This window comes from Fistularia commersonii, chromosome 8 (assembly GCF_037954325.1).
Source record: "Fistularia commersonii isolate RoL2024-O1a breed Wild chromosome 8, RoL_Fcom_v1.0, whole genome shotgun sequence".
NCBI classification, from domain to species: Eukaryota; Metazoa; Chordata; class Actinopteri; order Syngnathiformes; family Fistulariidae; genus Fistularia; species Fistularia commersonii.
Genome location: NC_141291.1, coordinates 4,810,148 through 4,835,250, shown reverse-complemented (window position 1 = coordinate 4,835,250; position 25,103 = coordinate 4,810,148). Strand labels below are relative to the sequence as shown.

The window sequence follows — 25,103 nt, the reverse complement described above, 5'->3', positions numbered from 1 at the left end:
TCCTCCTCTTTCTCTTCCTCTTCCCTCCGGATTGAACTCTTCCTGGCAAAGACGAGGAGCTGGAGGAGGAGGAGGAGGAGGTTTGCAGGACCAAACATGTCCACCATGACACGCCAGACATCTCTGTCAGGAGCAGTATTGTTGTGATGAGAGGAGCGTTTTAGATGGGGAGGGGTGGACACACACATTCCTGAAATCTGTGTTCTGGGGGGGGTTCATGAACTGGGAGGCAGACGACTGGGCTTGACTATGAAAAAAAAAAAATTTAAAAGTTGAAAAAAAATTTTTTTAATTTAAAATAAAAAAAAAGTTTAAAAAAATTTAAAGATGGCAGAATATGAAAAAAACAATTCAATAAAAATCAAACAATTAAAAAAAAAAATTAAAAAATTAAAAGATGGCGTGAAGTTGGACAACACATCTAACCAGGAACTTTTCATGAAATACTCCAGCGGTTACTTTTCCTCCAGATGGGAGTAGAAAAGTACTCGTACTTCAAAATGAGTGTCCAATCCCTCACAGGAAGTACTGCCCATACAGGGGTCAGGGGTCGCCGGCTCATGCGTCTCTTATTTTGAAAATCTCACAGGAAGTAGAGGGGCAAAAAAACTGAAGGTCTTCAAAACGCCAGGGACAACTATGATTGACGGCTGGTCGTCAGGCTGGGTGGGCGCGCGTGTGTGTGCACACGTGCATGAGTGTGTGTTTTCATGGCCGGCAGAGGTGTGAACGTCTCCGTGTGTCTGCTGTCAGCCCGTCCCCTGGAGGACAGAGGCTGTCGGAGCATCTCCGCATCAAGGCTGGACATCCCATAATGCTGCGCGGCCGCCGGCCGGCCATCTCCTAATCCCCACAGATTAAATGTGCCCACACTCCCGTCGGCTTCTCATTAAGCACTAATTAAATCACAGATTATTATAATTAACTTTTTGTTTGAAACACTTTCCCGATTATTCGGAAAATTATCACCCTTTTTTTCTGATTTGAATTCTCAAATGATTTTTTTTTTTTGTATTTAATGAGAATATTTTTTGTTGAACCAGTAGTTCAACATCTGAGCTGGTAGAAGAAGCTGATCTTCATGTTCTCCAGATGTTCTCCTGCCTGAGTTCTCTGCATATTCACCAAGTTACAGTCATCCAGGTCACTGAAGATGCCAAATCATCAGTAGGTGTGATTGACAGTTGACCCAAGCAGGTTAAGCCCCGCCTCCCTCCGCGACCTCTGTGATCGTCTCCAGCCTCCAGGTCGGGAACGCTCATTAGTTGCTGCGACACGTTTATAAATGTTAATCTGAAACAGAGCAGCAGCTCTCTTTTGAGTCTTCTCTCAACCCCGTTTCCCGACAGCGCCTTCTTCTTGGCCGGCGGGCGGGCGGGCGCACGTGAGAGCGCCCGGGATCCCCCCCGCCGCCGAACGCCGCCGTCTGAATCCCAAAGCACTTAAGACGCATCAGGAATCACAGACATGCGAATCCTCACTCAGCCGGCAGACCGATAGATATGTAAACGAGGGGGGAAGTTTTAATTAAAAATGAAAATAATCCAGAGTTAACAGATGGCATCTCCATACATACGTGCACACACACATGCACGCACACACACACAGAAGAGAATAAAGGGAGACTAAGACTCATATCATAAAACCAGAAACACGTCAGATTAGACTCAAGAGTTCCAGATAAGAAGCCGAGTGACCCGAAGAACCTGCCTCTTAATCCACCCCCTTAATCCCAGTCCTGGCCCCTCGGTCCAGGAGATCCACCCTCCCCCCGACCCGGTTCTGAACCGGACTGGTTCTTATCAGCTACCGAACAGCACAATTTAAAAATAAAAAAATTAAAAAAAAGAGAGAGAAAAGAAAAATCCAAAAGCAAAAGCGGTGAGAGACGGAGTGAATGTCCTTCTGAATCGCTGTCAATCTGTCTATATGTGTGTGTGTGTGTGTGTGTGTGTGTGTGTGTGTGTGCATGCATACACGCTTGTGCGTCTAGCAAATCGGTTGTATTAAAGAGATTTTACCCGCGTCGTTGAGAGACGTCACCTTGGAGGCTATCTTCTTCTGTATTGATCAACACACACGTGCACGCACACACACACACACACGTTTCTTATTTCCATTATTGATCGTCTGAAACTAAAACTTAGATTAAAACAGGACAGGACACACAAAATCACACCAAGAGGGTCCGGGGTTAAATTACAACGTATTAGTTCTTCGTTCGCATTCGTTCGCAAATTAACCCAAAAGCTCAAGAGCCAATCAGAGCTTAGATTCGGGAAGAGGCGGGGCTTAGCCTGGACCCGCTCGCCTGTCAATCACATATAATGCAACATCCAACCAAGTTTCCCGTGTGGTTTTCGGACCCTGGCAACCCTCATATTGATGATGTTCTTCCTTTTTTTTTTTTTCCTTCACTTCTTTTACGGCGCCTGATTCCGGAGGCGTCTCGACACAGCGGCGCCTGACTCCGGAGGGAAAATTCGCGCAATTTCGCAAACAATCGAGGCAAACAAATCACGACAGTAATACAGAGGAGAGGGAAATGTCAAGGATGACACCTCCAGCTGATGAAGAGGACACCAGAGTCTGCCTCTCACCCCTCCTCACCCGCCTCACCCCTGGTGCATAGAAGGTCATCGCTAACCTCCAGCAGAGCCTGAGAGGGAGAGTATCCAGCCTGGCAGAGGCTGGAAAGGTCTTCACCCACAGGACGCATGCACAAACACACACACACATGCACGGATGGACACACGCACACACACACACACACACACACACACACACACACACGTGCAAGCACGCACAAACACACACACACACAGCGTGTCTGTGCGCGCAAACAATAGCTGCAGTATCTTGTATCTAGCTTACCAATGAAGCTGCTGTGATTGGGTCTGAGCAGGTGAGTGTGTGTGTGTGTGTGTGTGTGTAACACACGCAACATTCATTCATTCACTGTCCGTATTCCTCATCCTTTCCGTGGGCAAGAGCGACTGGTCACCTGTGATCCTGTGATTGACAGGTGGATGTCTCCAGGCTTAAGCCCCGCCCCTTTCCGGTCACTTTAAGCTGAATAGGGGTTATAGGTGATGAATGAATGCAAGTTAAACAGTGGGATTTGAATTAAACCCAACAGGCATCGGGGCGTCAGGGGGGGTTAGGGTCCCGGAGTCGCGCAGAGGGGACGAGGTCTGTGGATGGAGCAGGGTTTTTAAGGCTCTTTCAGTCAGAGCTGTGCTGCGCCGGCGGCTCGCTCGCGGCTCTCCTCCGCTAATGCAACCGGCTGGGAGTCAGGCCCCAGGGCCACTTAGCACCACACACCCACCCTTACACACACACACACACACACACACACACACACACACACACAAACACGCACGCTGCCTCCACCAGCCGTCACAGCTATGTCCACTTTTTCAACCCATCTCTGCAACTGGGGGGGGAATCGGGGCGTGGCTCCAAACTGGAGGGGGGTGGAAGGATGGCGGTGGCGGGGAGCTATTTATCTTCCGCGCCGGGACTGTTTTTCGGCTAACGCACGCAATTACTCTCCAGCTAACCTTTCAGACGCCTGTTGAAGGAAATACCATCCTACTTCAGATGATCTCACTGGGTGATAACAGGGGGCTGGGAGTCACTTAGGGAGGGAGAGAGAGAGATTTTGGGGTGGAGGTGGAGGCTGGCGGGGGGGGCTAAGCTACTTGTGGAGCTAATTTACTTTCAACTTGAGTAAGAGGAGCAGCACATGTCATCAATTCACGAGTCAAGATGCAAACACGCACGCGCGCACATGCACACAAGCATGCCTCCCTCCCCAATTTAAACAAATCTGCCTTTTCCATCAATTTTTGTTTGGGGCGTTTCGTGTAAATAATAACGTGCCTTAGACCAGCCGTCATCGAAAGTGCCCGTTTCCGCTTGAACAGAGATAGCAGGGGTATATGTGTGTGTGTGTGTGTGTGTGTGTGTGTGTGCGGTTCTTGGTACGGCCCTCCACCCCCCCATCCTGGCTGATGCACTTAAGAGTTGTGCAAGAACGCGGGGGAATCTGTCTCATTTCCTGGTCATTGAATGCATTTGAGAGGCTCTCCACTCATCCTCGACCGAACCGACGTCCCCATCAAGTGTGGGGCGTGGGTGGGGAAGTGGGGGTTGCAAGGCGGGTGAGTGGGAAGGAGGGGGTTCCCGTTCGAAACGACGCCATCATCTCGAGTTGTTATCGTGAATAAAATTGGTGTCGAACGATGATCGGGGATCAGACGCGGCGAGGAGTCCGTCCTCTCCCGGCGTCTTTAACCTACTTTAACCCCCGGCATCCCCCAGGTGACGCTCTGACACACATTCAGCCAACCATTAATCAGAGTCTGGTGGCATTAAGAGCCCGAGGACACACACACACACACGCACATGCTGACCCAAAAACTTGTCCTCGGTACAAAGACGTCTCAGAAAGCGGGAGGTCACACCGAGCGCGCTCAGACAGCGGACAGGAAGTTCTCTCCCGGGTCCGTCGGTCGGTTTCACGGGTTCCGTCAGCAAACACGTGGCTTGCGTTGCTACAAACTAGATGTGACGCCACAAACAGCGCCCCCTAGTGGTAGCGGCATATAACTAGAATTAACTACCACACTAAAAGGGGCTAAGGTTGACTCGTCCGCTGCCGCGAAGGTTATTACACATTCATTTCTCGGGATTAGGAAAATTACGCCCCCAAAAAAACAACTTTCTCATTTACGGGCTTTTTGTTTGGAGAAACCAGTTTCATTCAGATTAAGAGCCCCCGGTTTTGGAATTACAATAAATCTCAGATTTGCTCTCCCTGCCTGCAGCCTGTCGGTCACAGGACTGGCGCATCTCTGGACCCGGGGGGCCGAAAGCCCGCTTATCACGGCTGCTGCTGCAAACCCAAGCTCAGCACGTGCGTGTGCATGTACACATGCACGCGTGCACCCCTCCCTCCACACACACACACACACACACACACACACACATTAGCTGCCTATGAATATTTACTGTAGTAATATAGGTTAAATAGCAGCTTCGGGGGTCTGAGTGAGTGTGTATGAGTGTGTGTGTGTATGCGTGAGTGTGTGTGCGTCGCTGGCAGCGCCTCCCTGATAATTATCATAATGATTATGATTTTAGAAAAAAGCGCGATAAAATATTTATTCTACTTCCTTTTGTCTCCCGAGAAAAAAACAAAAAAAGGCGACAGGTTCCTTTATTGAAGTGCAACTTCAATTTTTGACGGGATCGGCTGGAGCAGCGCCGGAGACGGACAGAACTTGAATACCGTTATCTTTTTAAAATCATCGCCTCTGTTTTTCAGCTGTACATTGAATAAGGAGGTGATTTAAGCAAAAAAATGATTTACCAAAAAATGACATGATGAATCTACATTTAAAACACCCTATTCGGGTGACTTTTTAATTATTTACAATTCATTACGATGACACATTCCAGCAGCTGGCCAATCCGTGCTGAGAAGGGGCGGAGCTTTTTTGCTTATTTATTTTTTGAATAGTCTTCATTATAAATCGATATTCATTCATTCATTATCTATCCAAATCAAACCAGGGACAAGCCTCATATAAAAATATTTTCAATAAAGTTTAACCACTGATAAAATGAATAGATCATAAATGGTAATTGGGATTTAGATGCTTGCATTTGAGAATTTGATCGTAATTTTAGTTTAGCAGTGATTTAATGTGTTTTAAGTGTTTGAACTAAAAAAAGACTAAATTCCATTAATTTCCACTGATTTTGGGTGGACGGCGTCCTCACAAGTATAGAGAGACCGGTGCGTGTTTGTTTCATTAAAACAGTTTGAAGTTTGAAACCTGCTGAACCAACAGGAAGCTTCTTAACACAGATTACATGATAACCCGGGCACACACACACACACACACACACTAATCCTCATCTCATTAGTTCTGTCTTCAAGTCATCACACACACACACCCTCAGATGCGCACACACATACATAAACACATACACACACAAATACAGAGTAATAGTGACACAGACACTCAGACAGTAATACACACACTCACACACTCAGACATATCTTCAAACAATAATCCTTTGAATATGATCAGGGATTTGGGCCACATCACTAATCAGGCTGACATCTCTGAACAGGGATTACACACACACACACACACACACACACACACACACACACACACACACAATCTTTCGCTGACTCGGTTGATAATCTGATGTCAAAGAAATTATTTGCCGACAAATTTTTATTTTTTTCTCTCCCCCTTCGACTACAAAACAAACAAGCTGGTTGTCACGGAAACGCCCCCACTGTCACCGAGACGGCCGGTTCTCATGGAGACACAGATAACTGGCGCTCAGGTGCACCGGGACGCCCCGCAGCAGAGGAAGGGGGGCGACTGGGGCTCTTATTTTGAAAATCCTGTCCACGCTCAGCATCTGAACAAGTCATTCCAGAAATAAAAGGTCGAGCCGGAGTTTGACCTTTGACCCCAGGGGCGGATGGATGCACTTTGGCTCTTTGAAGGGGCTGCTACTTGTTTTTCCAAGCCTAACAGTATTTGAACAGGAAATTGGACAGGAAAATGAAAATCACAAGAAAATGTATTGCCTCCTGGGTTAGTGAGATTTAATAATTTCAGATAAGATTTTTATTTCATAAACATCTGATTCCTCACTCATTTTTTATTTGAGTATTTGCACATTTTTAAATAAAAGCAAATATGTTATTTTATTCATTTGATTTTTAAGGACTTCATCTAACTTAAAATAAAAATAATATAATTTATGTAATCTATTTAATTAATTTAGTATATAATAATCAATTTATGGTACATATATAATGTGTTATATATTTAAAGATGTTTTATATGATCATTAGATACATGAAAATCAAATACAGGTATATTTTGATTTTTTTTTGCCCCCCTCTCATAAAATTGAAGAAGACCGAAGAAGAGATTTATGGATGGAGGGAAGACGGACTGGAAGTTGGCTGGTGTGAGAGAACATGTTGAGGAGCGGGTCAGATGGAGGAAGATGATTGGCTGTGGAGAGCAGCGGCCGAATGAAAAAGAAGAAGAAGAAGAAACTGGAGTAAAGGGATACGTTGTCTCTGATCAACAGATCGGATCAATAGCACCCGGTCGAGTCTTGAGTCTGAAGCGGCAGTGAGTTCAGGGACGGGGGGAGATCTCGGTGCCCCCCTCGCTCTCGGGAACATAAATCCTCGCCTCCCGTCTCATCTCACACCTTAAACAAAGGATCTTAATCCGGGCTCTAATCCCCGCTTCCTTTGCCGACGCCGCGTCTGAAGGCGGCGCATTAATCCCAGAGGCCACCGGGGCCAGTCGCCGCGGAGACGGCTCAGCGCCTCTGCCGCCGGGCGCCTTCTTATATTTTTTTTTTTTCCCTCCACTCCATTGAATGGACGCTTTGCTGCCACAAAATACGAGGAGGCGAGGACGTCCAAAACGGAAAAAAAAAAAAAAAAAAAGTTTGCTCCTTCGCCGTCGGGATTTGTGGGAGATTAGCGGCGACAAAGATTCATGCATTTTTTAAATTAGCGAAACACAAACACGCCGCGTGAGAGCGGGCGGAGGTGAGCGAGCGGCGGATTCAGGGCGAGATTAACTCCGGCAACATAAATCATGATCCGATATCACACGAGGAGGCGAATTAAAGCCTCTCCGAGTGAGATCCGCGGCGGAAACGGGGGGGGAAATCTGTTCGCTTCGGCGGCAACCGTCTCTTTTAACACAGAAGAGGAACCGAAGTGTCGGGCTCGTCGTTTAGTCTTTTCCCGAGCCGCCCTCTCCAGAAGCTTAAAGAAAAATCGAAATGATATTCTCCGCGAATTTGGTTTTTAAGGAGATGGTGGGAACTGTGGCAACGGCGAACCTCACGCGGCCCCGGGGCTCCAGAACGCCGTTTTAAGTACGCGCCGGAGGGAACGACGCCATTCATTCACTGATGAAGGATCTGCAGGTCACCTGTCAATCACATTCACCCTCTCAGCCAGGAGAACCTGGATAGAACCCATGCTGGAGAACCTGGAGATAGCAGAGGGAGTAGAAGCCAGGAAGAGAACCCTGTAAGGAGGACACGTCGAGCGCATCCAGGTCTTGATGAAGGGGTTGATAAAAAACGAAAGTATCCGATCACTACGCAGCTCTACTGGTTAAACAGGAACTAGTTGCCGAAGTCAGTCAGTCACACACACACACACACTCTACAGACGGGGTTGCTTCACACGCGGTGCAGTGTTCGGTCAATTCTAGATTCCAGTCACCACCAGATTTAGAGCCAGAACCTGATTGGCCGCCAAGGTGTCATGTGATCGGCCGTTCGGAAACGGACACCCGTGAGAACGAAGAATCCCCGCTTTGCAGGATCTTCCATCATCGGCTTGTGATCGAACAACCCCCCGATCAATGATCCTGTGATCGGTTTCTGATGGTTCGCTGATCAAATCATCCATCGAGAACATTGGAAACAGCAGTGACACACACACACACACACAGTTTGTGTATGTGTGTTAATCTTGCTTCTTTTTCTCTCAGATCTTCACATCACCTCTACGTTTGTTGAAATAATGAGGGTGTGTGTGTGTGTGTGTGCGTGTGTGTGTGTGCCAGCTAAAGGCCTAAATTGGCTTAAGAAGGCCTGAGAACGGAGACAAAATCATATGATCCAGGGTAACACACACACACACACACACACACACACACACACACACACACACACACACACACACACACACACACACACACACACACACACACACACGGTTCTGTTTGTTATGAAGGGCAGGAGGAAGAGGAGGTGGAGGCTCCACCCGTCAGTGACAAAGTGACGAAGATGAGAAAACTTCACAAAAAGAAAGTTTTGATGGAAACAATAAATATTCTAATTTGGTTGTCAAAAAAAATAAAAATATATATTTATATTCAGATTCATTTTGACATAATAACGGCTGCTGTGACCAAGGAATTTCCCCAATGGGGATCAATAAAGTTTATCTTATCTTAATTATTCCCCTCTTTCGGGCCAAAGGTGTCCCTCAGCGTTCGACCCTGGGGCCCCTTCAGATTGCTTCTTCACACAAGTTGGGTTGTTTTTTTCTGTCCTGAACATTTACATTCCTATTCAGGTTTGTTTAGTGAGGAGATCCGGAGGGCGGGGAACCCTCGGCCCTGCTCAGGAAAGCCGTGACACAGAACCATCCGGGTTCTTGAGGTTCTCAAGGTTCTCCCGGCCCGGCAGAGTCTTCCTCCCAAATCCCGCCGCATTTTTAAAAACGTGGCAGTAAGAGTTTAATGATCCAGCCGACGACCGGGAAGGAAACAAAAGGAAGGAAGGAAGTCTCTAAGGTCTGAGGAGAGATAATTAACTCACTGAGGAACACACACACACACATATACACACACGTGCACGCACCTGACTGCAATGTGTGTGTGTGTTTAATCTGTGAGCTTCATTAAAACCCTGACGAGACAAAACAAAGAGCTGACTGCACCTGAAGATACACACACATACATGCACATACGCTTGCGCCCACACACACACACACACACACACACACACACACACTCCCAGGTGACCTGTGTCCAGGTTCAGGTCGGTTGCTGATTCAGGACTTTACCGTCTTCCTTTGTGTGCAAATACAGTGTATCTGTATGTGTGCGTGTGTGTGTGTGTGTGTGTATGCACATGCATGCCTGTATTTCCATAAGACTATAAAGGCTTGTGCTGGAGTTTTAATAAACCTAGAAAAAGGAGCGGTCAACAATAAGCTGTGTCACCTGATCACATGACCCTCCGGGATCACTGGGGATGCAAAGGCAGACCGATCGAGAATCAATAATCAAACTATTAACATTACAGTCACAATGTTTTCAGCAGACTGTAGCTGGGAACTTGTTTCTGAAAGGTCAGAGGTCAGGTGTTTTCGGAAGGTCTGCCATGTTGTTCCTTCTAAGACTCGCTATGAACGTCCTGTTTACATTGTTTTCAGCTGAATGACAAACACGCACGCGCCCACACACACACACACACACACACGTTTTGAAAGTTTATTAAACCTGACTGTTTATTTTCAATTTAAAAGGATAAATATTGAATTTACATAGTGCTGAGTGTTTAGCTGCTGTAACGACCCTCCAACCCTCACCCGCTGGTGACTTACTAATAACAAAGCATAAGTAAAACAAACATTTTATCAACCACTAAAGCATTAGCTTAGCATTTGGGGGCACGGGAAAAAAATACAAACTTTGAATTTAATATTAAAAAACAACAAGCCAAGAAAAACAGCTGTTGACCCCGTCAACCGAGCATGCTCATTAGGCTCGCTCCATCGCCACGGTTATCAGGGCGTGGCGGCCATCTTGGACTGCGGAGAGTTTAATTTCATTCTCGACTGCCTCGCATACACGCGCGCATGTGTATGCGCACACACACACACACACATCTTTACAACTTCAACAACAAATGCTGATCCATCCAACACCAAAACTAGTTCCGAAGCTTTAGCCTGCATCTGCGTGTGTGTGTGTGTGTGTGTGTGTGTGTGTGTGTGTGTGCGCGAGCGTTTCTGCACATGCATCAGCACAGACATTGATTAAAGCAGCAACATTTTATTTAAACGGGATCATCACTAACGAGCAAAGATGAAGGTCCATCTGATGCGCACACATACACACACACACACACACACACACACAGACACACGGTAAACAAACTCCTAATTAGCTTCACAGCTTCCTTAATTACTTGCTAGCTAATTACTTTACATGAAAAATGAAAAACAGCCCGCTGCCCTCTCACACCGGGACACCGATTGATCGATTGACCGACTGCCGCTTCCGACCCCGTGTGCGCTCGCCGCAACTTCCTGCATACCGCCTGATCAAAAGCGACCACAGCGGGATCGTCACAAAATGCCGAAAATCCATTCCAAGTTGGATCGGAACGCGGGGTTCGAATTTTTATTTTGAATTTCTCAGTTCAGTGTTTAATTGATGGAATTATTGTTATTAATAATCATCCCTGAAGTCATCGTTTTGGTTTCCCCCTGCAGGGACCTTTTATATCTCAATATATTCTCCTGGATGTTTATTCAACAACAAGAAATCTGACTCAGCGCTGCCGATCGGATGCCAAATGACGCCAGGGCTGAAATATGGTTTTGATATCTGCTCAGTCTCCCAGCTGAATTTCCCTGTCTTTTTTTTGGGGTTCCTGCATAATGATAAATTAAATTTTAAAAAGGCTTTTGGGGAACTCCAAGGTGAAAGACAGGTGTGTTACCTGACCACCAATTAAAAAAAAAAACATGAGGCAGTGTGTTGATGAAGGAGCCCAAAAACAGATAAACTAAACTGCCGGAAGATAGCATTGCACTTACAAATAAAAGCAATATTTTTCATTCATTCATTCATCCCAGCCGTCATTGGATTGGCAGTTGACAACAGGACCAACAATAGAGAATTACAACCATTCACCCTCTCCTTCATACTTCACTTAGACGAACATCTCTTGTCATGTGGAGACATACAACCGTTCACTCTTTCATTAACGCTCTAAATAGAGACATGAAACTATTCTTATGTCATATATAGACAAATAACCATTCACTCTTTCATTAACACCTTAAAACAAGACACAACTATTCACCCTGTCATTCAAGTATTTTGACTGGCGGGCCACATTTCTTATTTAATTTTTATGCACAGGCCAAATACGTATCATGTAAATTGAACAAAATGAAAATTGCAATTTAAATATTTCATTTTTTTTGGGCATTTTATTTCAACGTCAAAAGCATTAATGCTCATATAAATATACCTGCATTATTTTGTATGTAATCATCCATACTAAATTAAACAAAAAAAAAAAAAAAGGAGTTACAACACTTAATAGTGATTGAAAATACTCAAAGAAAATAGCTTGGTGGGCCGAATAAAAAAAGCAAAACTGGCCGGATGTGGCCCGCTGGCCAGAAAATGCCCAGGTCTGATATAGACATTCACTCATTCATATACACACACAAGAGTTCCACAACACCTTATAAAGAAACATACAAGTATTCACTGTAACTCATTGACATGCAATATAGACATACAACTGTTCACGCATCATACATAACAACTATTCACTCTTTCATTATCACCTGAAATGGACGTACAAGTATTCACTGTCACTCGGCCACATATAATAGATATACAACCATTCACCCTCTCATTTGCACGTCATACGGAGACATAGATCCATTCAGTCACTCATCATGTCACATATAGACACAATCATTCACCCTCTCATTCACATGCACTATAGATACACAACCACCCTACCGCTCATTCAAAGGTTCATATAAACCCAGAGCCATTCACTCATTCACATATCACATACAAACAGATCATTCACCCTCTCATTCACACGTCATACAGAGACATGCAACCATTCACCCTCTCATTCATATTTCATAAAGAGACAAAAAAACCATCGTCTCGTGGAAACAAACAACCTGTCACCCTCCATTTGCACCTTACATGGAGACATACAACGCTCATTCACATGTCATGTGGAGACATACAAGCGTTCACACATCTGGCCTCCAGTGAACCAAAGTGCATGTTTTTGGACTGTGGGAGGAACCCGGAGAACCTTGAGGAACGTCACGCAGACCCGGGGAGACTCCACACAGAACGGCCCCCTCCTGCGGGAAGCCAACCAAGGAGCTCCTTTTAGGTCCTCGATATTTTCATCCGAGCCACCGATGAGAAGGTTTCACGGTCAGATAAAAACCCGTTGGTGTCTGTCGGGGACAAACTCCAAACGCGTCATCATTGATCGACCAACCGACCGTCCGATCGATCACCGGCTCCTGATCGCGGTGCGTTCACTGTCAGGTCTTTGCCCCCCCTCCCTCCGAACCCTCCGGTCGTACCACCCCGCGGAGGATCGCCGTAATTACTACACGCCGGCGGGGGGCAGTGAACATCTCGCCGTGACACGAAACGCACTCTCGCTTTCAAATCAATAATCTAACGTCCGATGTTTTCAACCCAGATATTAAACGCAGCATCTGAGGTTTTTCCTTTTGACGCAGACGGCTGAATTTTCTTTGTGTTTGTGTGTGCGTGTGTGTGTGTGCCACTTCAAATTTCTACTCAAAAAACATACAGGAGAATCATTTCATAGGTATTTGCAGTACCACCAAGATGTACTACTTATTCTACTACTACAGAAACTTCAACCAGAAAGTACCCACATTCACTGCCAGGAGTAGTACTACAATTAAACCAAAGTACACGGAAATACAGGAGAGGTGGTGAAAGCAGTAGCAGAAGATACTGTAAAATTAGCAGCGGTGGCAGTCGCAGTACACAGACCGGGGGAAATACACACAATACTTCTTCTCCACGTCCAGATTGTAAACATTAGTGTCTCAGCCTGATGGAACGCAGTAAACACGCATGGACACGGACGCAGTATTTCAGTCCCAGTACAAACATTTACGACTGCAAATATTCCTGTGTGATGGAACGCAGAAGAAGAAGTAAATCAAGGTACGGACGCAGGATTGCACAACGTAGTTTGTGTACGGATGACCACAGTTAACACTGATTAAGCGCAGTACATCTAGGGCAGCGGTACGCAATCTTTTTTGTAACAGTTTAATGCATGTTTCCACAAACCGGTTAGAAGCACGGGGGTTTGAATAATAAAAACTTTTGTCAGTTTACAGTATTTGAATCCGAATAAAACCATAACACCTTATACCAATTGAGGCAGTAAGTCAAAGGTGGAAACAGTCATTTTTTAAGATAAGGTCCAATGAAAAAACTAGAATTTGGACCAAGAAAGATTTTATTTGCAGATCGGTGCCAAATGATCGGGACCGGGGGTTGGGGACCACTGCTCTAGGAGGTACACACAGTAGGAGAAGCAGTACTTGCACAGCATGTTGTAGTACACGGTTCTAGATACTGGCATGTAAGTATTGGATGGATTTAAGTGCAATTAAAAGTAAAAGAGGAAGGTTTCACATCCAAGAAGTAAGCATATAGGTACGCTGAAGCATTTTGATGGTTTGCAGTATTTGTGATACAGAAGACAGGAGGAAAAATAACAAAAAGTTTGTCATGAATAATCAGAGAAAACAAGGATGGAGGGATAAAGGAGGAAAGGAAATTAAGGGAGGAGATTTTTTCCAGCTGGAAACTTGGATGCCGACACACACACACACACACACACACACACACACACACACACACACACACACACACACACACACACACACACACACACACACACACACACACACAGAAACAACTCCCATGTTCGCAGCTCCATACCCCCCACCCCCTCCCTCCGCTGCTCTCTCCCCGGACCGGAGCGCCCCTTCCCGGGCGGGGGAGCTCCGGGCTCCCCGGGGCGGCTCTCACCTCTGAGGGCGTCCGCCCGCGCCGCCGTCGGTCCCAGCAAGAGCGGCAGCAGCAGGGACGCGGCGAGGAAAGTTCCAGCGTCCATGTTCGAGAGCCTCCAACTCCTGGCAACTTCTCCTCCTCCTCCTCCTCCTCTTCTTCTTCTCCTTCTTCTTCCTCCCTCTACTCCTCTTTTCTTCCTCTCCGCTCCTCGGCAGCGCTCCTCCTCCTCCCCCTCCTCCTCCTCCTCTTCTTCTTCTTCTTCTTCTTCTTCTTCTTCTTTTTCTTCTCGTCACGCGCGTATGTACGTACAGCCGCGCGCGCGCGCGCACCCCGCAATTTCTTGCGGGTCCTTGCGGGAGGAGGGAGGTTTCTCTCTCTTTTTTTTTTCTTTCTTTCTTTTTTCCCTCTCTCTCTCTCTTCCTCCGTTCGCCTTTGAGAGGAAAAAGGAGAGACTGGCTCCGCTTACCGAGCAGCCGCTGACGTCACACGGGGGGGTGACAGACCGGGGAGGGGGGCTCGGGCTCTAATATAGGAGCTTGAAGTGATCACGTGATCCCCCCCCCCTACCAAAAAACAAACTTTGGTCGCGCCATGGTTGTAGTTTTATTCACTTTTCCTAAAAACTACACAAGTTTTCCCCTTCGCTGGGAAAATAATTTTTTACATTATTTTACATTTGTCATCATTTTTGTTACGACTTCTTATTGCTATCATTGTTAAATTAAATTTATATTTTTTTTTTGAATGTAGAAAACTCCATTGATATTTTCATCCTATGTCCAATCGAAATTTCCAAACTGGACACGGTTTATTTTTTATCTTGCTGGATAATTGATCGCCTGTATTTTATGCATGACTTTAACGCCATTACTTTTTGCTTTGGGAGTTTGTTGTCACATCCCACTCGCGACTCAAGTGTGCAACAGTTTGATGGAAAGCGTTCTTTCAATCTTAGTATCACCGTTATTGTTTTTATGACTTTCTATTGATGAATCAGCTCATCGATTGATCGGCGAGCTCGGTGCTCCCTGAACCTGGTCTCTCCGCCCCCCATCTCAGGGTGGGTTGTGAGTGGGCCACCCCTTCCCCCCTCGCCGGCATGTGTGGAAGTTAAAACGCCGACATGTGACCTTTGACACGTCAGGAAATAAAGGTGCGTCTGTGAGACGCCGCGGCAGCTGCAACAAAGTGGCCATTGAATGGGGGGGAAGCGGCCGCCGCTCTCTGCTGCCCCCTGGCGGTCAAAAGGTGGAACTGCAGCGGGGCTCGGCTCGCCAATCCTTAAACTTTAATTTTAATTTATTTATTTTCTTAAGATTTTAGAAAGTGATTCTCTAATGTCTCAACCACACCTGAATTCAGCCATTTGTATATTTCAGGGAAAATGTAATTATGATGAAAAATATATCCAGGAGTTGTTTTGTTTTAATAATTCAATTATATTCCAGGATGAAACATTGATCACATGTATTTCCATCCTGAATATTCTTGGAAAAAATATTCTTTTGTTGTGTTGTTCTTCCTAAAAGGACTGATCTTAAAGTTCAGTGACAGTTTCTTGATTCCGCTGCGTGAGTAGCAAAAAAAAATAAAACGGAATGGGGTAATCAATGTAAAATAATTAGTTAAAATACAAACCTGGTTCTCGGTTATTCAAACAAACGAAAGATTTTTTTTTGTTTTCGTTGATTTCATTAAGCAGCGATTTCGAAGCAGCGAGGAGCGTCCGTGAGCAGCGTGACGGAGGAACACCGTCATCTGCTGGCAAATAGTGTACCTGCACGATCATTTGACACGGAGTGAATATACCTACAACAAAACAACAGCAAAAAAAATACCCCATAAATATAAGAGTATATCTGACAAAAAATACCTTTATTCATTTCTATTTTGATCCTTGGCCTTATCAAAATAAATACATTTTATCGACAGGAGTCAAAAGGGGGAAGTGTACAACAACAGTTCTACCAAAGTAAGAGTGCCTAGATGGCATCTAGCGTTATTTCATAGTAGCACTTTTATTTAAAAAAACATATAAATACATAATTGAACTTCAGTTCATTAAAAAACAATATTTGTCAATTATAATTTCATATCAATAATCAATAAAAAGAAAGCAGAAAGTTGTTTACATGCCTGATACTGGGACTATTCAGGTTACGAAACAATAAATAATACATTCGTAAAAATGGGTTATTCATTATTTTCAATGAAGATATAAATGGTTGATTTCACAGAAGTCACTTCCTGGGGGAAGATGGAGGTCATGCAGCTGTGGGGCCTCAGTCAAACCCGAGGCCAGATGTTGCTCCGCCTTCCGGTCCGACCGCATCGCACACCCACCCTCCGGAGCATCCAACGGGTGGCGTGCACGGGGGGGACGGGGGGGGACGGGACATCTGGACGGCGCCAGAGACTCCACCCTCTCCGGAGGTTACGGAATCCCACCTCGGCCGAAGGCAACGCGGTGATGTCATCCTTTGTCGTAAACCAGAACTGGGAGCCTCCGCTTTCCCCACATCTGCGCTATTTGTAACCCCCCCCCCCAAATCAATAAAGAAATAAATCTTAATCTATCTCTGACACCCTTGGCTCGACTCAGGGTGTCTGCAGGAAACGGGAAAAAAAAAAAAAAAGAGAATTATTTGCAGTGTCATGATAAGAAACAGAGAAGCTGTAGTTTAAATCCTGACGAGTCGGCAGTGAAACCCGAACCCTGTCCTTTGACCCCTGACCCCTGACCTTCAGGTGGCTCTCAGGTAGTTGAACAGCGCATTGAGCCCGCCCTCCAGAACTTCTTTCACCGGTTTCAGCAGAGGGTTGTGGACGATGTGCAGGCCTTTATCCAGCGGGTGGCAGGCGAGCCGCTCCAGGCGAGACAGGAGGTGCATCTCCTGGAAACAACGTGCGAGTGGTCGGAAAACCAGGAAGTCTTGCTGTTTTGTACTCTTGGTACTCTGAAGTCATAATACTTTTCATCGCGATGCTCGGTACGCACGGTATATCTTTAATATGGAGTACTTTAGTGCATATCTAAGTCATGTTCAGCACTTGTATGTGTTTGGAACTTGGTTCTGAAAGTCTTTGTACTTGTCAAAGTAATACAAGGTATACAATGCATTTTCTGGAATACAAAGTACTTGGTTAATGACTCAATCATGAATATTTGAGTGTTTTTGGAAACAAATGTTTCTGAAGTCTTGGTACTTTGGAAGCATTGATGGTTGAGGTATTTACCAAGTACTTCACTTTACTAAGATACTGTATGTTCCTTGCTGGACTTTGAAAAGTACTTGTATGTGTTTGGATCTTTGATTCTGAAGTATTGATACGCTTCATAGTCATACTGTACCTCTGCAATGTAAAGTACTTCTTAAATACCGCAGTCATGTTCAATACTGGTATATGTTTGGAGCTTGCGATACTTCTGAAAATGTGACACTTTTCAATGTCATACAACATACAAAACTATAATATCAAAGACTTGGTAAGTCCCTCGGGCATGAGTACATAAACATTGTAGCAAGTCACAAATGTTGGCGTTTATGCTTGTTTTCGGTGTGACTTTGGGGTTGCTGGGACTTTTGTGGACGTGGTTTGGGGTGCAATGAATTCTGTTTTTTTTTTTTTTTTACCTGGAATTGAGCGTAACACTTGGTTATACTGCAGGCTTGTGTGACCAACAACAGCTATTGCTCATTAACCAGGCATTTCACCGTCACCCGGGTGCTTCCCTGACTAAAACGCTACAACTGGTGGCAGAATTAAACTTACTGTTCTATCAGTTTGTCTGGTGGAAGAAAAGCTATCCTCGCTGGCCCAGTGTTCTGACGGTGTGATGGATCATGCGGTGTGTATCATGATGGAGGAGGAAGAAGGGATGTCAGAGATGCAGAGGGGAGTCACTGAAGGCCCTGGCGAACGATTTTGAGGGGCTGACGCGGCGGGCGTATCCGCACATGCCCAACACGGGGCAAATCAAATTAGTTCGGTACCAGTTTATCACAGCACTTTCCCCTCCTGATCTGCGTGTTCACAACCAGCTAGTTCACCCCCACACCCTGACTGACGCGCTGGAGAGAGAGATAGGCCGATGGGCACTGCGCTACAGGGTGCTACTGCCCCGGTTGGAGCAGCTGAGGAGCGTGATAAGACTTTCCAGCGGCCACCATGGGTGGATGAGGTGACTGAAATGATCAAGGGCTTCACCGTGGCTGTGGAGCGTCGCCAGCGGACACAGGCAAGGATCCAGCGGCCGGAGGGCCAGGTACGCCTCTGCCGGGATTGTGGTCGGGTTGGACACCTGAAAAGAAACTACCCTGCCATGGCTAAAGCTGCGGGAAACGGAGGGGGGTTGCAGTAGGTGGGACGCTGCATGAACCCACAACAAGGTACCGAGCCGGCGCTACCAGTTCAGCACAGCCTTGTCCCAGCAACACTTTCCCGCCACCCATGCAGTGCAGATGGCTGTCGAAGGAAAAAAGACTGGTGCTGCAGTCGGACGAGTGGATGACAAGGACTGGACGGTAAGGGCAGCGACAAGACCCAGACCTGCAGCCGGTGATGTTGTTGGAGGAGGTGGCAGCTCTCTCCCCATGGACAAAAGGACTGTGGGCTCATCGGCGGCTGATGGAGGGGGTTCTCCAGAGAGCATGGGTGGAGCCAGCTACCGGGGAAAAAAGATGGCAGATAGTGGTGCCTAAGGGAAGTCAGGGGACAGTCCTGGCAGCCATGCATGTCTCTGCTGGGTCAGGCCACTTTGAAGTGACAAAAACCCCCGGCCGGCTGTGCCAGGCCTTGTACTGGGGCCAGATGAGAGAAGATGTCAGTGCTGTGACCTCTGCACTGCTCGCAAGGGTTCACAGGGCCAGTCCAGGGCCCACCTACAACAGGTTCCAGTCCGCTGGGCCATTGCCATGCACAGAGAAAGGCAATCGCTACATGCTCACTGCAGTGGACCAATTCACGAAATGGCCCGAGGCCTGTAAACTGCCTGATCAGGAAGCAGAGACAATAGCAGATGCACCGCTTGGGGGGATGTTCAGCCGGCTAGGTGTCTCGGAATCCATCCTTAGCGACCGGGTGGAAATTTTGAGTCCAAAGTGTTTGCCACAATGTGCTCTCGCTCGGGCATCACAAAGACCCGTAAAACGCCACTCCACTCCAAGAGTGGCGGATAAGTGTAGAGGTTCAATCGTACACTGGGTGAGCAGTTATCCATACTGACATCCAACCAAAAGCGAGACTGGGATCTGCACTTATCCCATGTTTTGACGGCATGCTTGGATGCTGATGGCATCGCCTGGATTCAGCGGGTGTATGCCAGAAAAGGAATTATAACTTGCACGCAAAGGGACATCACTTCGCAGTTGGGGAGCTGGTGTGGGTCTATGCGCCGAAACATGGGAGAGGTGGTTTATCAGTTGCAGCTACCCTCCCTGGGGCGCAAGGTACCAGTCCACCCTACAGGGGTTCCGCGACACCTGGACCAGGCCCGACAGCCAGCCCAGAGAGCGACATGAGCAGGGTCCTGCCTGCAAGCCCGGGAACCATCCATACATCCGGTTGGGGAAACAACCTGACCCCAAGATACCACGTCAAGAGGACGACCAAGGAGGAGAAAACGGTTAGTGCAGCAAGTCACGAATGTCGGGGTTGGGGTGCCATGAATTCTGTTTATTTTTTTTACCTTGAATTGAGCAGGAACAGTAAGTTGTACCGCTGGCTTTTGTGTGGCCTGGCTGTGGCCACCAACAGCTATTGCTAATTAAACAGACGTTTTACCATCACCCGGGTGTTTCCCTGACTAAAATACTACAATTTGTTTGGAACTCTGGCCCTGAAGTCCTGGTACTGTTCAAAATCATGCCACATACATGACTGTAATATGAAATGTTAAATACCTCAGACATGTGCACTTGTATGTGTTTAGAACTTTGGTTCTGAGGTCTTGGTACTTTTCAAAGTTATTCCAGGTACAGACTGTAGCTCTGTAATATGAAGGACTCAGTGAGTACCTTTGTCATGATTGCTTGTATGCTTTTGAAACTTTGGTTCTGAAGTCATGTAGAAGGATTTCCTCAGTTCTGAAGTACAACCCTGGTTTGAAGTATATGCTTCTGAATACAATCGCGATGCAGTTGACCTCATCAGTCTTGTACAGCAAAGGACACATCTGGTACGAACCTCAGTTCTGGAGTCACAGTTCTTTGCTTATTACATTTTTAGAGTACTTGTTGTGTACCCCAGCTCTCCAGTTGTACTTCTACTTCTACCTTCTACCTCCTGTCCCAAGAGGTTGTATACACTTCAGAAACAATAAACAAGCAAATTTACGTAAAGGTAACGCGGCGGCACCTCTACCTGCGGCACATCCTTGATGTCGTTGAAGTCCAGGTTCAGTAACTCCAACCTGCAGGGTTCACATTTGCAACAAAGGTATCAGCAGCGATGGAGTAACCTAGACAGGTGGGGTAGTCGCCTGGCTCACCTGGTGAGGCAGCACAGTGCCTTGGGCAGAGAGTGGAGGCTATTCCCCTCCACAATCAGGATCTTAAGCTCCGCCAGTGCCTGGATGTTCTCCGCTAGGTTCTCCAAATGGTTGCAGGCCAGGTGGAGGAAGACCTGGGAAGGAGGAGGGCGGAGGGCATGAGCATACAGTCAGAGGAGGGGCCCAACCAGAGGTGGGGTTGGGTTTTTTGGGGGTTGGACTCACCAGATCCTTCATGTTGTAGACGCAGCCGGGGATGTGGGTGATGTGGTTGTGGCTGAGGTTGAGCTTCCGGAGGCGGCTCAGGTTGGACAGGGACGCCGGCAGCGACGACAGCTGATTGTTGGCAAGACTAAGAACCTGAGAACGCACAGACAAGTGAACTCCAGCGACCATCAACCAACCCCGCCGACCACCACGGCCCTCTCTCAAGAGGCTGATGTCCAAACAACTAGTGACTCCGGGGTAGCATGGGAGCTTTTACCCAAGGGAACCTGGAGGCATTGTCTTGGACTTTCCCTCCAGAACCTCGTTTTAGAGAACGTTACCTCCAGTTGTGTGCATGCGCCCAGTTCCTCGGGCACCTCCGTAAGCCTGTTCCTGTAGGCAAAGAGGACCCGGAGTCTCCTCAGCTGCCCGATCTCCACTGGCAAACTGCTCAGCTGCAACAACAACAACAACGACACAAACACCGATGACCGCGGCAATGCAGGGTTTAATTGTCAGGACGGGGCGGTGGAGGCGGGTGTGTGTGTGTGTGTGTGTGTGTGTGGGGCGGGTGCCACCACCTCCAGGCATCTCACCCTGATAGTGAGCTGGGAGGGGGGGGCAGAAAGCGGATCCTACAGCGTTTAAGGGGAGATTGAACTCCATCCAGGAAGAAACGTTTAGTGCGTGCATGTGTGTGTACGTGTGTGTGTTGCCACCCCCCCCCCCCCCCATCTGTTTCAGGGTCATTTTGTTGTTTGCAGTCGCCCCCTTCCATGTAAGAGAGCCTCTTCCACATACTGACAGTCACATTCTGGCCACAGGGAGCGCTGCGGCGGGAACATATCAGCAACCGCTTCGTCTTTTCTGATTGGACACTCGGCCGCCAAAGTATCAACAATCGTCATATACGTTTGAACATTTCAGACACACTTCAATGTCCAAAGAGCCGGTGGAGTCTCACCTGGTTCCCCCAGAGGTTCAGCACCACAAGGTTGGAGAGCATGGACAGCTGAGGGGGCAGAACCATCAGACTGTTGAGGGATAGGTTTAGCTTGTCAAGCTCCATCAGCTCCCACAGTTCATCGGGAACCTCCTACGGTGAAGCAGAAGATGAAGAAGAAGTAGAGGAAGATGAAGGAGAAGAACCTAAAATATCGTTCTGTGAAGGTACCTTCAACCCTCGGCGGGCCAGGCTGAGAACGTTATATCCAAACTGCTTGACGGTGATCCTCCGGATCCTGTCGGCGGAGGTCAAGCTGTCATCCCTCCCCTCGCTGCCTCCCTTCTCGTCCTTCATCTCCTCCTTGCAGGCCGATACACCCATCCTGTTCAGAAGGTCCAGGCGGACGGAGCGGGCACTGTTCCTCAGGAGACCGGCAGCCGTTGGCTCTTCAGTGTCGGTTGATGACTCCGCCCCCTGCACCAGGTTTAGGCCACGCCCCTTTTTGGGGTTGCTGAGCCACCTGTTCCAGGTGACGGTACCTTCTCCTGATGGAGAGGCTCTGACTGTCCGATCGTCTCACGGAGTGTCCGCTCTCTCCGTGTGTCTCAGGGAAGACTATTTAAGGATGGGAAGTGACGGACAACTAGATAAACAAAGCACACACACACACACACACTGACCTATATTACAGTCAGACCTCACCTTCACCCCTGCTTCTGACTTACAAAGGTTGTGGGGGCCGCATCCTTAGTCCCCGGATGAGGAAGACCCCCCCCCCTCACCGGCAGCTGCAGCTGTCCGTCACCCAGCAGCTGCTCGGATCTCCTTGTCCGGAACCGGCCACTCGCTCGCTTTGTTTTGGAGACAAGTGCGCAAGTGTGTGTGTGTGTGCACGTACCCCCCTTCATCCCACGCCTCTCTCGGGTCTACACACACCTTACAGGGAAGCCCTCTGAGGTGTTACATCAGACAGGTGTAGTTCCAGTTTCTCAATTTTAGTTCACTTCCTGTTTCCCTGTTTACTTCCTGTCAACTAAATTATAATAATTGACAACCAGACAAACATGTCGTGCCATGTCGAAGTATCGACGGATTTGCGGGGCCGAAATCACGCCAGGTGAGCACATCTGCACCTGTTTGACAGGATCTGAAAGGAAGCGTCAGTGATTCAAACAAATAACGTCGACACCTTCTGAAGTGTGTTTTGTGTGTGTGTGTGTGTGTGTGTGTGCGTGCGTGTCCTTCTGGGGAGGGGGGTGAATGTGGCACCTTCTCCTCCTGGTCTAAATATACCGGGAGTGAAACGGGAGCGGACCCGTATTTATTTCCCTTCATTAGCTTAAAGCCCCTCTGACTTTCCACTCATTTCCACACACACCCCCATTCCCTCCTTTCACACACAAACACACACCTCCTTCATTCTGCCCGCGTGGAACGACGCCACATTCCTCAGCACTCATTTAAGAGGTTGTTGGGGGAGGTCAAATATCCCGTTGACCTCGCTGACTCCGATCCCCGCGAGACGCGACAGTGCGGACATCTCAGCCACGGTCATGCCCGAGCTGATCCCAGGAGAGGGATATGTGTGTGTGTGTGTGTGTGTGTGTGTGTGTGTGTGTGTGTGTGTGTGTGTGTGTGTGAGAGGTTTGAGCATGGGGTCCAAGTCGCTCAATCGCTCCGGTATTAGACGCGGTTTAAACACCTACGTGACGGCTCACGCACGATCGTAAACCCGGATCATTTTATGGTCTGAGCTGAATCCATGACCGAAGTGATTCGGTTCACTTGAGTCACTTGAAAGAAGAATGACATATTCTAAATAGCTATATAACCAAAAACAACCGAACTGTGCAAAATGTGCAAATCAATTACAAGTGAAATTGAAGGATGTCAAATGAAGAGCCGCTTCCACCGTCCATCAGCAGAGAGGCCCAGACCTCCCTCTCCCCCACCACATGGTCCAGCTCTTTTGGGGGATCCCAAGGTGTTCCCAAGCCAGCCTAGGATGGACATGCCCATAAAACCTCCTCCGGGAGGCGTTCAGGAAGTATCCCGACCAGATGCTCGAGCCACCTTATCTGACTCCTCTCTTTGCGGAGGAGCGGCTCAACCCAGATGACCAAAGTTGTCACCCTACGGCTAATGGAAAGCCCGGCCTCCCTGCGGAGAAAACTCATTTCGGCCACTTGTATCCGTGATCTCGTTCTTTCTGGCGCGATCCGCCTGACTCAAATCCAACATTCGGTTAACACACATCATCTGATTCAATTGTTTTTCTGTTAAGCTCCATATTTGGGTCGGTGAACCTGTTCAACCGATTCATCTGATTCACTTGTGTTTTTAAGTGAGTCCACCTGGCTTTGAGTCAGTGAATCAGTTCAACCAAATCATCTGATCCAACACTTTGCTCGAGGCGGTGAACCGATTCAAACGAATCATCTGAGTGGCATTGAGTCCGCTGTGCCGCCCAGCGTACTAGAAACAGCCGACCAGAGGACTCAAAGGATCCGGGTAAAGCTCGTGACTCGGTCGGAAAATTTGAATCATCAACCCGGCTGATTCAGGAACCTTTCTGCTCTGATCAACTGTTTAGTATGATGTTATTCCCTGCATGATATAACATTAATATGGCCACAGGTGATTGGCTGTCAGTTCGGATTTGCTGATGTCACAGTGCGTTCATTGTGGTACTTTTAAAGAGAAAAATGCATTATCGCATTTTCACCCAGCAGAAACTCTACTATGCAGGCATCCATTTTTTATTTTTAAATAAATAAACATTTGAAACTGATGTGACATCCGAGGTTGACCTTTGACCCGCCACTTCCGAAACTGTAGTCCTCTCGGCAGCCTCCGCGCTTCCGGGTCCGCCTGCCGCCACTAGGGGGCGCTGTTGCTGCATCAACAACAACAATAACAACGCATGGCAGAACACTATGAAATTTTAATTCCCAGATATTAGAATTAATTTCTTTGATTAAAATGTATTTTTTATAACTCATTATTCAAGACTTTG

General features: G+C 47.3%; 2 protein-coding genes across 11 annotated transcripts in view; both read right to left on the bottom strand.

The window, feature by feature from the left end:
• LOC147231671 (receptor-type tyrosine-protein phosphatase mu-like) overlaps positions 1-14,926 on the bottom strand; it is a 104,265-nt gene extending 89,339 nt beyond the window's left edge. For all 9 annotated transcript variants that reach the window (XM_086150631.1, XM_086150634.1, XM_086150633.1 and 6 more), the window contains exon 1: positions 14,463-14,926. In XM_086150631.1, coding sequence (XP_086006757.1) covers positions 14,463-14,547 — 85 coding nt within the window. In that variant the 5' untranslated portion in view covers positions 14,548-14,926. The remainder of the gene's footprint in view (positions 1-14,462) is intronic.
• A 1,372-nt stretch (positions 14,927-16,298) lies between these two features.
• On the bottom strand, positions 16,299-22,894 carry LOC147231670 (uncharacterized). Of its 2 annotated transcripts, none has more exons than XM_086150308.1 (9): positions 22,790-22,894; positions 22,316-22,702; positions 22,106-22,237; positions 21,483-21,596; positions 21,160-21,294; positions 20,935-21,068; positions 20,808-20,856; positions 17,187-17,335; positions 16,299-17,051 (listed from the first exon to the last, which is right to left on the bottom strand). In XM_086150308.1, the coding sequence occupies exons 2-8, from the start codon at positions 22,466-22,468 to the stop codon at positions 17,189-17,191; spliced, it is 864 nt and encodes a 287-aa protein (XP_086006434.1). In that variant the 5' UTR covers positions 22,469-22,702; positions 22,790-22,894; the 3' UTR covers positions 16,299-17,051; positions 17,187-17,188. The 2 variants fall into 2 exon arrangements, with proteins under 2 accessions (XP_086006434.1, XP_086006433.1); XM_086150307.1 differs by having other exon boundaries at positions 17,187-17,338; positions 22,790-22,887.
• Positions 22,895-25,103: the final 2,209 nt, after the last annotated feature.

What these genes read in the sequence shown, in the direction of transcription:
- LOC147231670 (XM_086150307.1), bottom strand. Translation starts at nt 22,468, where the DNA reads ATGGGTGTATCGGCCTGCAAGGAGGAGATGAAGGACGAGAAGGGAGGC. An exon ending in TGGCCCGCCGAGGGTTGAAG is followed by an intron (nt 22,238 to 22,315) that starts GTACCTTCACAG and finishes GCTTCACCGTAG; the next exon opens with GAGGTTCCCGATGAACTGTG. An exon ending in GCGCATGCACACAACTGGAG is followed by an intron (nt 21,295 to 21,482) that starts GTAACGTTCTCT and finishes GTGCGTTCTCAG; the next exon opens with GTTCTTAGTCTTGCCAACAA.